The sequence below is a fragment of the Pyrus communis genome, chromosome 4 (genome assembly GCF_963583255.1).
Source record: "Pyrus communis chromosome 4, drPyrComm1.1, whole genome shotgun sequence".
NCBI lineage: Eukaryota > Viridiplantae > Streptophyta > Magnoliopsida > Rosales > Rosaceae > Pyrus > Pyrus communis.
Window position 1 is genome coordinate 11,095,848 of NC_084806.1, and position 14,760 is coordinate 11,110,607.

At 37.8% G+C, this 14,760-nt stretch overlaps 1 protein-coding gene across 1 annotated transcript; it reads left to right on the plus strand.

Moving 5' to 3' along the window:
* The first annotated feature begins 287 nt into the window (after positions 1 to 287).
* On the plus strand, positions 288 to 14,283 carry LOC137732296 (nucleoside hydrolase 3-like). Its single transcript, XM_068471604.1, has 12 exons — positions 288 to 620; positions 1,480 to 1,659; positions 1,774 to 1,884; positions 9,806 to 10,138; positions 10,490 to 10,666; positions 10,766 to 11,053; positions 11,647 to 11,769; positions 11,861 to 12,058; positions 12,357 to 12,610; positions 12,821 to 13,025; positions 13,102 to 13,407; positions 13,625 to 14,283. The coding sequence occupies exons 1-12, from the start codon at positions 414 to 416 to the stop codon at positions 13,928 to 13,930; spliced, it is 2,688 nt and encodes an 895-aa protein (XP_068327705.1). The 5' UTR covers positions 288 to 413; the 3' UTR covers positions 13,931 to 14,283.
* Positions 14,284 to 14,760: the final 477 nt, after the last annotated feature.

The window sequence follows — 14,760 nt, forward strand, 5'->3', positions numbered from 1 at the left end:
ATCAGACAATTACATATATCCTTAATAATTCTCTCAACTAAAAATTGTGGACAGGGAGAAAATGAACCCAAACCCATGTTGAATTTGAAAGGGTAGAAATGTGAAGTAGGACTATAGTGGTTGGAGGTGGCTTTGAAAAAGGAACTAAAAACATAAGTAATAAAATTCGATTGGTGCGATTCATGCGCCTTCTCGTTCGTCACGTGCCTCCGGCGTGAGTGACGTGTGTTCCATCCCATACATACCTTCATCATAAATATTTCTAAAACTCTCTCGACCAATATCTCTCTAATTCTATAAATCTCTTCCCATGGTTAAGTTGCAGGCTTAGCTCCAACCAGCATTAAAGCATCATATCTTTGTAGTCTGGAGGGAAAAGATTTCTGGGTTTTGGTTGAAATTAAGAAATAGAAATGTTGTGGCAGAAGAAGCAGCGTTTTAATTGGGTAGTGCAGATGCTAGTTGCTGTGGGATTAGTACTAGTTGTGATTGGAGCTGGTAATTTGCAGACTGTGGAAGGAAGGCCTCACAGGATTCTTGTCGATACAGATGTCGATACCGATGATTTCTTTGCTCTCTTGTACCTCTTGAAGCTTAACAGATCAGAGTTTGAGTTGGAGGTGAGTTCATCATCCATCATCATCAATTGTTTGTGTTCATCCAGAAAGTAAAGGCTATAAGTTGGGTTTGTCAAAGCTAAGCTTTCCAAATCTGCAAATGCTTAGAGCTCTCAAAATTTACATGTCTCTTCGATGTACATCTTTCCAACAATCGTATATGTATGCATATATATATATATATATATGCATGCATGCATGTATATATACACACGCATATATATATTATATTCATTTCTTGCGTTAGGAATCTAAGCAAGTGATGATCACCAGAAAAACTCATCGAATTAGTTTTGGTTGATTTAAATTTTAATTGATATTTGGTTTTGAAGGTGCAGAACCTTTTTTTATTTATTTATTTTTTTTTTAATGCCTTGAGGACCGAGTCAAATGATTCATACACTTGAATGGATTCTATATTTGGGAAAAGGTGTAATTTAATAAAATATCAAGACAGTGTTCTTGGAGTTTTAATATTTTCTCAAGCTAAACCTTGTTTAACTAATTAAAAATTAATCTTTTTGGTCAAACGACATGTAAAAGTAAAACAACTTTTATTTCCTTTATGCAAAAGTGAATCATTGTTTTTACCTTAAACATGTTTTCTTGCAAAGTAGAAAAATAAATTCCAACTATAGTTTTCTTCCCTTGCACCCAAATTCTTGTCTCCTTCTACAGTTTTCATCTCTTGCAAAGTAGAAAAATATATTTCGACTACAATTTTCATCTCTTGCATCCAAGTTCGTGTCTTCTTCTACGACAGTTGGAAAAGCATTTTATTTTAAAAAAGTAAAAATAAATAAATCATTATTGTTTCCTTAAACCTTGGTAATTATAGAACTGTAAATTTGTTTTACCACAGGCAGTGACTGTGAATGCAAATGCTTGGACCAATTCTGGGCATGCTGTGCATCAAATCTATGACATTTTGTACATGATGGGGCGTGATGACGTGAGAGTTGGAGTGGGTGGTGAAGGTGGGATCAAAGAAGATGGTACAATTTTGCCAAATGTTGGAGGATATCTTCCAATTATCGAACAGGCATGAACGGATTATATATCTCAACTCATGAATCATAATTATGCTTACTTAATCATGTTAAATTCATATTTACAGACACTAATTTATATTACTTTAAAAAACAATTAACTTCAGAGGACTACAACAGCAGGAGGATGCAGATATAGACAAGCCATTCCTGTAGGTGCTGGAGGTCGATTAGATATTGATTCTAATTTTGGCCTCAGAAAATCATTTCTCCCCCAGGTAAAAATAATGTACACACAGTAATTTTAAGCTGTAATTCTTATATTCTCTGGTTATTTTCTTCTTCACTTTGAGTCTGCCAAAGTTTTGCATACATTTTTTCTCCTTCTGCAAATAACTATTATAAAATGTATCTTATTAAAGAACGATGTGAATGAGAAGAAAAAGGGCGTGTAGAAATCTTTTTTCAAAATTAAATCTTTGACTTGAAATATGGTGAACCAAATGGCTCTACGTTGAAAGCTGATAGGAAGAAATTATAATTAGCACTATTACTGTAGTAAATCGACATCATTGACTAAGGTTCTAAAAAACGATAAGCGCTAGTCAGACGGCGAGCAGGGATCTAATGTCTAGGCAAATTAGGCAGAATTAATTAAATTTAGTATATAAAATATAAATAAGTGCCTACTTACACTCTAAAAATTAATAATATAATTGTATTGAGAATTTAGAAAACTTAAAACTTAAAACTTAAGCCATATTGTCACCATAACTGACAAATGCAACAAAAAAAAAAAAAAAAAAAAAAAAAAACCAAAAACCAAAATTGAAAATTCACTAATTAAGTAGGTTATTTAGAAAAACCTTTAACTTAATTAAAAAAATTAAAAACAATGAAACCGCCTAGCCCCCCTAACTCGCCTAACCAGCCTAGCCCACCTAACCCGCCTAGCCATTGCCTTAGCATGCCTCGCCCTTACTCGATTTTTTCCATGTTTCGACCTAAATCGCATCGGTCCTCCACCATCTAACTACCTATACTGATTTTTAGAACACAGATATCGACCCATACTAGTACTTAATTTATGTTATATAACGACTCTTTAAAGCTATTAATTAAGTTATAACCATACCAATATATATATCAACAACATATAAAAACGATATCGATATAATAAGACAATATCGACAACATATAAAGATGATATATGTTGCAGGCATAATTTACTGAACAACTATGGAGGCCAGAAAGAGAAAGAAATGTGCTGCAATAGTAGAGAAGGAGAGATATGTGTAATTGTGGGTGTGTGTTATTCCACCTCATTGTGCCTTTATTTATAGTAGTAGGGAAGGTTAATTCCTTACCCTTTAGGATTAGAACATTTAACAGGTAATCTATTCCTAATAGGAATATAAGATACATTCTCATATCTACTAGGATTTACATAATCACATTCCTATTCCAATAGGACTGCAACACTCCCCCTTGAGTGTGTAAATACTCAAGTAAATGACACATCAAGTCTTCAGTGATGAAGCAAGTACATTTGATGAAGTCGTTGGCACAATGAGCGAATGCGAGTCTCAAATCAACGGAAGAATGCATAAAAAGTAAAACTCACAGAACCTTTGCTATGGTAAAACTCAAGGTGGGAGAAAAACCCATAGACTAAGGAGAAAAGTGAGAAGTTGCATTAAGTCAAAACTATACGCCTTTTGGACACAAGTAGAAGAGCTTTCAAGGGTATGATCAGCCCAGGATGGGTGCCTCATTAAAACCTAGTTAGGTAGCAACAACCTAGTGGAAAAAATGCTCCTAATTGTAGGGAAAAAGAGTACATTAAGATCAACTGAGTATACTTCTCTTGAGTTTGACATAACTTCCAAATGAGAACTACAAGCATTGCATATGACAGTTAGGCATACCAATTCCTCGGACAAGCTTCTGGAAGGTTGACTTCGGCAGTGATATTGTGTAGAGGTCGGTAAGCTTGTCTGGGATCGGCTTGCATGACTTTAATCTCCCGATGCTCTGCTGATGTAGATGTAGACGCAATATGTCTTGACGTTGACTTTGTTGATGTATCATGTCATGGTCGGGTGGATACATGCGGTATAGTCTTCGTAGATCGTCGTTGGGACTCAATGATGGATGAAAACACAACAAATACTTCAAATATGCTCAACAAAAACTCCTAACCTTGTCTCACTTGTGGCGTAATGAAGTGAGGTGAGTCTTGGAACGATTCGAAGATTTCGTAACTAAGGTCATATCGTGGACCTCCAAGATATTGCGATATCCTTAACGGTAAAGACATAACCATTTAGGGATTTTACCTTGTGCCGGTTTGATAAGTAACCTGCGTCAGCATAACAAGAAGGCAATCATCATTTCGAGGATCAGGGGGTTGGATCCGCTTGAGATGCGTTGGGATTTGCCCTCGTAGTACCTTCAGGGTATGTCTTTAATACAAATTTAGTGGTTGTGTGTAGATGTAGTGCTGCATCTTTACCAAGATCAACAACGAAGAAGATGTCCTGCCTAAATACAATGAGCTAAGTACAACGAAGCGTAAAGTTGAACTTTAGATATGGAATTTCGGATTCCATAACCTATTCAAGGGTTTTATTTGCATATAATGTATGGACGATCAAAGGTATACTCAAAAGTGACACATTCAGAGTGTAGTTCGACTGGTAGACTAAGGTACCGTCAGAACAATGCTTGAACTTCAGGTCAAGGCATAAACAAGTTTTGTTATGATCCTTCATCTCAAATTTCTTCTTCAGGTGCGAGGGAGGATTCTCAAGCTTTTCCGGAGTCTTAGTGAGATTTGTGTTACCGACATAAACTGTAACTCTAGTAATTCAGAATAAGACTTCATAGTTTAACATGCAAAGGCATAATTTATATCCCTGACTGATCAAATAATCACTTAGACGAGTATACCACATCCGTCGAATTGTAAGTGAACGCCTTAAAACGAGTTAACAGGGTGTTCCGTGGTTTTGGAACTATTTGAACCAATCCATGTAATTCTTCGGGAACTTACATGTAAATCTCTATATCTATATCCCCATGGAGAAAACACTAACCACATTTCATAATGCTGCTATCAATCACATGACATTTTGAGAGATACCTTACGCCATAAGGCATGCATCATATCGCACTATTTCATTCATCTCATAACACTTCCTTTCCCACTTGTAACACAACAGGGTTACCTTGGGCAGTGTAGGAACAGCAGGTCCAATACACACTTTGGTAAGAAATTTGACCTGGATTGTAATTTCAGTAGTCCAATTAGTTTTATGTTGCCACTTAATCAACGAAAGACGGTTCGATATCGTCGCTTTTCATTTATGTCGGTAGCTACCATGTAAGTGAAAATATCATCGATGATAATCTCATTTCAGTTCCATGTAGCTCATCCAAACTAGTGTACTGGACCAAGAACTTCAAGTCTCGGGAGTAATCCGGATTAATCTCATGAGATGGAAATGATTTGAGACAACGATCAAGTTTAGATTCATTGTTGTGCTGTGTTTTCCTCTTTTAGGGAAGTGAATCCTACGAACCGAATGATCTGTCGTGCTCCAGGCTAAGATAAATTGATTGGCTATCCGCCAGTGTACCAGACCCTCCAACAGGGGGCGTTTAAACAGTCTAACAGAGGCGGCATATCCTCCAGGGATGTTGACTCGACGTCCGTTAAGTAAGTCTATCCTTGCAGGTATGTTTGCAGCTGGTATATGATCTCGTCACTTTAGCTAGATCAGAGAAATGCGTCTGGAGCAACATTCTGAAAACTAGAATTCATCGCACTTGCTTATTACATTTGTGCGGTATGAGGATTGAGATGAGATATAGTGGGCAACGTCCATGCAAATTCATGTTGTTTTTCAAGAACGTTAACGTTCTTATCTCCCCCTAACGACGGGAAGACTATCTCATTAAAGTGACAACCCGCAAATAAGCGGTAAAAAGACCGCGTGCAAGGGCTATAAGAAAGCTAGTGTGAAGGAGAATCATGATCGACAAAAGATACACATCCTTTTTTAAGGACCCATGTTGGTATGTTGCGGCATCACAACTTGACACATGGAATGCACACCCAAATGCATAAATACGAAAATCATTAGGTTCGTACCCAGTAACTAACTGTAACGTCATATAGGTTAGGTGGTAATGGGCCTCAAGGCGGACCAACATAACTATGTACAAGGATTGCATAACCCTAGGCAGAAACCCAAAACTTGGTACTTTTACCAAAATTCGGGCGATCATTTAAATTTGCACTTTATGATCGCTGGGCAATGCTATTTATGGTGAACATGGGAATTCAATGTTCAATTATAAACCCAAAATACATGCAATACATTATCGAAAACCGTCGATATAAACTCTCTGGCATTATCCAGTCTCCCGGACCTTAAGGGATAAGTAGGGTGGTGAACCCTTAATTAGCCAGTAGATTTAGCAGTAATGTGTGTGGACAAACATGTGACCAGTTTGTTAACTCATTAACCAAAACCATAAGTATTTATATGGTCCGCATTTTGGTTGGATTAGTCCACATTTATTCCCTTGAATCCACTGTGAAAAGAGAGTCGTGTTGTATCTTTGCGAGGAATGATATAGAAAATCAATTTCCTTAATGAGCATGCTTGGCAAAATGTGCTTGTAGGCACAATATCCTTACTTCAGATAAGGAGACGCGTTGTAGCATCATTGTTCAACCTAAGTGTCCCAAAAGGTCGTGCCAAAGCAAGTAAACTGCTCAATCACCAGGCTCCAGGCCGACCACATATGGTGTATTCCCAGTTGGAAGACAACCCATTGGCCCCAAATCAAAGCTTCAGGCTCATTTTTGGAGGTGGTGCAAAGATATTTACTCTATTTTCTTCAATGGTTTCATTTATGATCATTGTCATCTCGAGTATCCTTAAAAACTCAATGTCAGGGAGAATTTAAGGTCCCTTAAATGGTGATGCAATACCATTCATACAACAAGGAGCGTGCCAATGTTCTTAATTAGGTTGGATAGACCTGAAGTCGTTGTTAGAGATATGATTTATGTGTAAAGTTAGTGTGCGTAGTACGCATTCATCGAGACAACTAACTTTCCCACATTCCTACCTAATCACGTGTTTAATTGAATTGGTCACATGTATTAAGAAACATGATTCAATTAACTCATATTCGAGGACAATATCAATAAGATTATCCATAAGTAAAACATACACCAAACTTGAATCCAAGAACATGGAAAAATGTTCACAAAGTAAACCAAAGTTACTAGGGTGGATTCGGCCAACAAGGTCATCCATGTCAAAATTCTGCTCTTCCAACGATGTTTGGTGGAGCAAAATTAGTCTTACATATTGACTACTAGAATGGTACTCCTTAGCAACACTGGTAGGGGCACGAACAGGTGCATAACCAATGATCTATTTCATCAAGACGGAAGTAGATTTTGCAAGGTTAAGGTTTGGGAATACTATCCCTTATTCTTGAAGTTTTAGGTCTTAGGTGTCAAGGATCACGCTTCGGGCATGATGCCACATCTTGGCAGGCCTTGATTTTACCATATGTTTTTTGTGAAAAAACTCCAAATTGGATTTTGAGAGAGTATGTCATTCGGTGTATCCTTGCCAAAGCAGTGCATCACCATTCGGTTAGGCTTTGACCGAACTGGGTTGAGCCATTCGGTAGACTCCAGCCGAATTGGGTCTATACCTTTCTCTCACATTTGTGGTAGTAATCAGATCCGAGAATTTGGTAAACTTCCTCTTTCTACATTGCTGCTTCAGAGGCGAGTTAGAAACATGAAGGACGAGAAAAGTATTCTCTAGTCAAAATTTGATCGGATTTATAAACTTCAGAATTGTACTTATTATGGACGTAATCATGGTGTGCTTCAGGTAATGTCTTTCATGATTAAACGGTCCATGGAAGCCAGCCAAAGAGCCATGGAATCCTCGTTCATGAGGTATTTCCATTTGTAATGCTTCGGATACAAGTCTTCAAATGAAGATCTTGTTGGCTACAATGGTTTCTCAGCTTCTTGATAGTCAAGTGGAGATTCACGTCTTCTACCCACATAAAGTGGTTTCTAATAGAAACATCCAAATCAGGGAAATCGAACTTGTGACAGTTTGACAATCCATTGAATTGGAGGGAATAAGATTGTGATTGGGGCTATGGGAATAAATCATCCATAAGCATCAAAGTTAGAACATTCGGGGTTCTAAGACATGGTTTTCATGAAAAATTCGGGTTTTCATGGGTGTATTGTTTTACGAAAACTTCGGGTTTCAAAGGCACTAAATTTGAAACTACAGGTTCAATTTAGTTTATGAACGTTTAGTTCATAAAAGAGAGGTTCCTGCAAGAAACAAAGAATGCAATATACAATTAAGTGTAGGGGATTTGAGGTTCTTCGGGAACTCAAGTGTGAGAGCTTCGTTACTACGAAAGTATGTCAACGGTTCAAAGTATAAAAACAAATTATTGAATCGTTAATGTCCAAAAGTGATCTTCAAGTCAATAACTTTGGAGTCATTATCAGATTAATGAACTGCAAGTCACTTTTAATTAATTCAATAGATCGGAGCCAAACAGGGTCTCGATTGTAGAAGCTAAATAATATTAACATACGGGTTAATACTATTTAGAATGCTAAAATAATAGCATGTGGGTCGAAAAAATTGCCCCAAAAGATAATTGGGCTCGGGTTAGGTACCTTGAGTAAAAGGCATGGCCCCAAAAAAGGGCATCGGGTGTGAACTTTCAGGTCACACGGTGAGGGAGAAACCCCAGCCGCAGCTGGGTTTCAAGGTTGGACCTCGGGGATGGCACAGGACAAAGCCCAGCAGATTTGTTGGCCTGTTAATGCACGGCAGCCCAGCCACAGTGGGCTTGCGTCATGCAAGGACCAAACCCATGTATATAGGTTGATACTGGAGTAGGCTATAAGCCTTAGTGCGCGTGGGACAGTAGCCCAGCAAGCATGACAACTTGCTGGCATGGGCCGAGAGTAGAGGGAGGTTTAAAAAGGAAAGCTACAGGCTTCCTTGATGACTGGGGACTACGGGCCCGAGACAACCCAACCAGGCCAAAGGCCTGGGGTGTGTATATGCTCGCATCAAAGCTGCGGTCAAGGTCCATGTGGGTGCAGCAAAGCCCAGAGGGCTGCTGCCAAGTTTGTGCCACAAAGGGTGGTGCCATACCATTCCCAAAAAATTTTTCGACATATGTAGGGTTTAAGAAACCCTAGAATTGCTTCTAATTTAATTTGATACTTTGACTCACATATTCCACATAACAATTTAATTGTGCGATGCAGGAAACAAATATATGAACATATACAATATATTTATCGGAAGGAAAATATAAACATAGGGGGTATCATGGGGAATGTTTTCATGCTTCATGGTTGTTTCAAATATCTTACTTTATTTTAAGCGTACCTGATTAGCAAAAAACAACAATAGCCTTTGAATTTGTAGAAGATCCTTCTCGGAAAGCCGGAATTGCGTCTCCAATGCGTTGTATCACGTTCAACAAAGAAAAAATAAATTGAATCAATAGCATGTCGATCAATTCAAAATAATAAATTAATCATAAAAAGAATGATTAAAACGTAATACTCTCCTAATTGAAGAATAAACTCTCTTTAGCGTATCGTCAAGAGCGTGCTGATAACGTATTGTAGGTATAATTTACTGAACAATTATGGAGGCCATAGAGAGAGAGAAAGGTGCGGCAATAGTAGAGAGAAAGAGAGAGATGTGTAATTGAGGTGTGTGTTATTCCACCCCATTGTACCTTTATTTATAGTAGTAGGGAAGGTTAATTTCTTACCCTTTAGGATTACAACATTTAATAGGTAATCTATTCCTAATAGGAATATAAGATACATTCGCCTATCTATTAGGATTTACACAATCACATTTCTATTCCAATAAGACTGCAACAATATCGATATAATACGACTATTTGATAACAATTATAGTGTTATGGAAGAGCACTGCTATAGTGATAATGTTATATGATTATGATAGCTTGTCTGATAAATTCATACATGAACTAGTGAAGAACTGTTTTCTTTATTCATTTTTTGGTGTTACATTAATTCTATATCTTGCTCAGGAATTTTTCTTTTCTTTTCTTTTCTGTAAATGAAATTAGGGCAGCAGGAGATACACTCCCCTTCGACAACCTACTGCTCAGCAAGTGATGATTGACAAAATATCTGGAGGTCCCATTACTGTATTTCTGATAGGAGCACACACAAACTTTGCCCTTTTCCTTATGAGCAATCCACACCTAAAGAAGAATGTTGAGCACATTTATGTCATGGGTGGTGGTGTGAGATCGAAAAACCCTACTGGTTGTTGCCCGGAAAATTCCACGTCGTGTGTTCCTCGGCAGTGTGGTGATCCTGGCAATGTCTTCACAGACTACACTAGTAATCCTTACGCAGAGTTCAATTTCCTTGGTGATCCCTTTGCTGCGTACCAGGTAGTACTACAGTTCAATATATATTTTTCGGCCGTGAATCATTGCTAGACGGTGAATTTTGACATCACATTTTGACAACAGCCGTCAACTGAATCAATGGTTCAAATTTACAGTTTGACGACATAAACATCTTATGTTGCCAAGCAGTGACAACAGAACATTATATAGTTTTATGGAAAACGAATTATTATGTCATCAAATTCATACATTCGGGCAAGAATCAACCTCGTTAATGGTTCATATTCACAGTAGGTCTAGTCTAGCAAATACGTCGTCCAATAGTTTGAGAAGAGAAAATTTTCCGGTTTTATAAATGGTCGCGTTGGTGATAATGAAATTGATATATTTCAGGTTATACATTCTGGGATTCCAGTCACCCTTGTTCCTCTGGATGCAACAAATACCATTCCCATTAGTCAAAACTTCTTTGATGCCTTTGAGAAGAGCCAGAACACATATGAGGCACAATATATCTTCCAGTCCTTGAAAATGGCTCGTGATACTTGGTTTGATGATCAATTCTACACGGTACATCCACGATTATTCGATTTTTCTGTGTTTATTAGACTTTGCATACCTTTCTTAAGGATCAAATAATCTGATATGATACAATATGACTATTTTCAGAGCTATTTCCTGTGGGATTCATTCACAGCTGGTGTGGCGGTATCAATCATGCGAAACAACTCGAATAATCCTAATGGAGAAAATGAGTTTGCGGAAATGGAGTATATGAATATAACTGTGATTACTTCAAATGAACCTTATGGGGTAACTGATGGCTCTAATCCTTTCTTTGATGGCCTCAAAGTTCCAAAGTTCAACCTAGACAAAAATGGTGTGCATAGTGGTCATGTTCAAAAGGGACTAAGAGATCCATTTTGCATTGGGGAGAATGGCAAAGGGAAATGCAAGGTAACTAACTTGCTGTCTAGTTTACAACTTCCAAAATATAATCTCGTAAGCCTCATTTGGAGTTTGGTATTGAATTGGAAGGGATAACTCACTAGATTTAATGTTCGTTGAAAGAAGAAATGGATGTCAAATTCTAAAATTTTGTCCAAGGTAGAAGATGGATTAACCATGAAGGAAACTTATCCTTCCGAGTCCTATCATTTTGTGGGGATTAGAAGAAATTTGTTTTCTTTATCAGTAATCCATCTTCTACTTTCAACTTGGACAAGATTCGAAATTTGGCATCGGTTTCTTCATCCAATCCCAATTATAGAAACCAAAAGAGGATTTAGTGGTTGTAAGCTTAACTTACACGAATTCTCATTTAAGGCAAAGTGCAATCAAGTTTATCGATAACATATGCACATTCTGAAAAAGCGTGGATAACTACACTACACAAAACTTTGCTTGCTTATGTTATAATCTTTGTAAACTCGATTTTGTTTTAAAATCTTAGAAGTGCTTAAAATAAGGGTAAGCTTGATTTAATGAACAAGAATGCTAATGTTTAAACATGATCTTCAAATGTTGAAGAATTTCCTATTTTGATACAGGATGGTTATACAGAAGAAGTAAGAGGATCAGAGGCAGTGTCTGTGCTTGTTGCTACAAAAGCCAAACCAAATCAGGACCCTCAAAGCCCACTTGACAGAGAATTCTTCATAAGTTTCTTGGATGTAATTAAGCTCACTTAAATCTTCTTTCCATTTAAGTTTTGCAGGTTTGTATAATTTTTTTTACTCTTTTCCAATTTTTTTTTTCTTGCAGGTTCTGAACAACCCTCAACAAAAAGGGAGATTCAATTTAACAACCCAATTTCCATTTTACAAGGAAGTTACATACAAACCAGAATTTGGAAACAGAAAACTTGGAAAACCTGTTGTCTTTGACATGGATATGAGTGCTGGAGACTTTGCAGCTCTCTTCTACCTCCTCAAAGTACCTATTGAAGTGATTAATCTCAAGGTAGAATTTTTGTTGCTTCTTTTTTCTAACTTAACTTGGTTAGTCCCCTGAAAACTGATAATGTTAGCGAGAAACTCTTAAACAATCAAATTATACGTATAGAAAACCACTCACCAATAGCACAATAACAGTTGGGTTCAGGGTCTTTTCTTCGAAATGGAGCTTTAAACCCTGAAGATGCTTATTTGCGAAGAACCCCTATTTTTCGAGAAAATAGATTGGCGAAAAAACTTAAGAGAGTAGCTTAATTTGTCATTGATTTCCATATATGAGAAAAATCCGTTTGTGTTGGTTTCAGGCAATCATAGTAAGCCCAACCGGGTGGGCAGATGCTGCAACAATAGATGTGATTTATGACTTGCTGCATATGATGGGCCGTGATGACATCCCAGTAGGTCTTGGAGATGTATTTGTTACAAACCAGTCTGATTCAATCTTCTCTGCTGTTGGAGACTGCAAATACCTGCAGGCCATCCCTCATGGCAATGGTGGATTGCTGGACTCGGACACTCTCTACGGCCTTGCTCGCGATTTGCCACGAAGTCCACGAAGGTATTACTTTTCCGTCACTCACCAAATGATGTGTCAGATACATGTCAGTATCTAATGAGGTTAACGGCGAACCAGATTTGAATAAACGAAACACTACCATATTATTTAGTGAACTTAGTAAACGAATTTGGTGAGCTGAGCGATACTCTATGCAAAATCGTATGTTCCTTTAGATGGACCGAGAGTGAATTCTTAAGTCCTTTTTACCAGGTATACAGCAGAAAATTCTTTAGAATTTGGAGCCATTCGGGATACAGATCACCCTGAACTCAGGCAACCACTGGCATTGGAGGTTTGGAAAGCTGTGGTGAAAACACTGGATCCAGGATCCAAGATTACCATACTGACCAATGGACCCTTGACTAATTTAGCAAAGATCATTTCGTCGGAAAAGAATACCACCTCTCTAATACAGGTGAGTTCATTGAGCTTAATTCGTATATTCTCACATCAAGTATTTGCAGCAATGATGCCAATGTTGCTCATTGCAGGATGTATATATTGTTGGAGGGCATCTCAGCAGCAATGACAGGGACAAAGGAAATGTGTTTACAATTCCTTCCAATGAATATGCAGAGTTCAATATATTTCTTGACCCTTTGGCTGCAAAAACAGTCTTTGAGTCCTCACTTAACATCACACTCATTCCCCTCGGCATCCAGCGCGAAGTTAGTTCATTCTCGAAAATCTTAGAAAGGATGCGCTGGAAGAAGAAGACACCTGAGGCCAATTTCACCCGGCGTTTGCTGTCAAGGCTCTACCGTTTGCAGCAATTGCACCATAGATATCATCACATGGTAAAATAGCTTCTTATCTAAGAATATATGCATGAAACACTCTTAATCTATGGTAGGGAGTCTATTCCAACACTACTTCATTCCAACACTACTTCACATATCTGACATGTTTATTGTCAGACTCACACAATCGGGCAACCATCCACCTGATTAATGGTCTAGATTTATGGTCTAACATCTTACGTTCTCACTTCTCATATGTTATATTATGCTGCAGCAAACTTTTTTGGGGGAAATTCTTGGAGCAGTTCTCATAGCTGGTGATTCCCATCTGAATGAAACCTTCCAAGTGCAGCCCATCAAAGTTTATGCTGAAGGTGTTGAATCCAGTGATGGACAGCTTATGATCGACGAAAATCAATGGAAACTGGTCAGATTATTGGACAGTGTAGATCCTGAGGCCTATTACGATCTTTTTGCAGACCGGCTTAGCGATTCAAGCCAGTCTGCTGTATTAGCTAGTTTCGAAGAGCAAGTAAACTTCTGGCGGAAGCCTCCAAATCAGTCCGGCACTGCTCCGTAACATGTAGAAATTTGAGTGAACAAAGTAGAGATTCTGCTTCAAATATAGCACAAATGGCAAAAACAAAGAAGGGAATACGAAACGGAAAAATGCCATTGGAATTGTTCATTGGCTTATTTGTTTGACAAGGTAAACTGTTCATTGATGATTCACTGTACTTGCACAGAGGGTAACCTGCTACATCATATTTTTATAATGCACAAGTTGCCACTATTAAAAGTAATTATAACAATAATTGATCTCATCTCAATAGACTAAGCTTTCGGGAACATGATCATAACCATGTCATTATCACTAATCATTATTATAATCTCACCACCCCAAGCCTGCCAACTTTCCATGCTTTATCCCTTGTTGCACCATTGTTCGATTTAACCACCCGTTGCAGGGATGACAAACAGCTCTCTGCAACAGGGGTATATCGCTTTTCTTTCCTTCTCACACATACATCATGCAATGTGTGAAAATGTAAAAAAAGGTGTATACCAATGTGTGTGTGAAAATGTAAAAAAAGGTGTATACCGATGTGTGAGAAAGAAAGTGAAGCGGTATAACCCCGTTTCGGGTAAGTTATAATGCATAACAAGAAACCTTTAACATGGATCATTTTCCTTTTTCTATTTTATTCTGAGAAAACAAAGAAAGATAATATTGTTAAAAGGAACAAAATGTTATTGTCCGGTTGTGGTGATCATTGACCCTTCTCATTGATTCTCCTTTCCTTGAAGAAAGAATTTGACGAGAAAAGCACGTTTGAGCAGCAAATAAATGGCCAGCAAAGCAGATCAAGATTGACAATTAGCTTCAAAGAATCAAATCTTTCACATCTA